The sequence below is a fragment of the Pyxicephalus adspersus genome, chromosome 10, assembly GCF_032062135.1.
Source record: "Pyxicephalus adspersus chromosome 10, UCB_Pads_2.0, whole genome shotgun sequence".
Classification (NCBI taxonomy): Eukaryota; Metazoa; Chordata; class Amphibia; order Anura; family Pyxicephalidae; genus Pyxicephalus; species Pyxicephalus adspersus.
In genome coordinates, this window is record NC_092867.1 from 145150 (window position 1) to 145755 (window position 606).

The following is a 606-nucleotide window of genomic DNA, read 5'->3' on the forward strand; positions in this document are numbered from 1 at the left end:
ATGGGGTGTATATAGTTACAAACATTTATTCGAACATCTTTTAACTCTCAGTCATTGTTGGCGGGGCTCGTGCTCGCGATGTCGGGAGCGCGCAGGTCTCTGTAGTGACGTAATTGCCGGTGTTGGGATTGCGCGGTTTGCTTAGTTGACGTAGCAGCTGATGTTTCGTGAGCGCGCCGTGGGGCTGCGCCTGCGCAGTGGGCCGCCTCTCTCTGACTGGTCACCGCTGCGGCCGCCATTTTCCTCCGGCCCGGACGGAGCTTTTTTACATTTCCTGCACAGGGAGTCCGCACCCTCCCCCGGCCATAATGGACGACGACGGGCAACCCCGCACCCTGTGAGTACCCGGAGCTTCTTCTGCCATGCTCAAGATGTTCTGACAGTAAATCTTTAATGGCTGAGGGCCCAGCTGTATAGTGAGCGATCCGTAGCGTGTCGGTGTGTGTGGGCCCTGGCTGTATGTTAGCGGTTCATGGTTACACACGAGTTCCATAAGATCTTCCGGTGGGTTTTCACCCCCCCCCCTGGGCTGGCAGCTGTTGTGCTGTGCCCCCCCCCCCCCGACTGGCAGGCGTTGTGCTGGGGTCCCCCCCTCGGGCTGGCAGC

General features: G+C 59.4%; 1 protein-coding gene across 2 annotated transcripts in view; it reads left to right on the top strand.

Annotated features, from left to right (window-relative positions):
- Positions 1-184: 184 nt before the first annotated feature.
- TIAL1 (TIA1 cytotoxic granule associated RNA binding protein like 1) overlaps positions 185-606 on the top strand; it is a 9599-nt gene continuing 9177 nt past the window's right edge. For both annotated transcript variants that reach the window (XM_072423779.1, XM_072423780.1), the window contains exon 1: positions 185-337. In XM_072423779.1, coding sequence (XP_072279880.1) covers positions 309-337 — 29 coding nt within the window. In that variant the 5' untranslated portion in view covers positions 185-308. The remainder of the gene's footprint in view (positions 338-606) is intronic.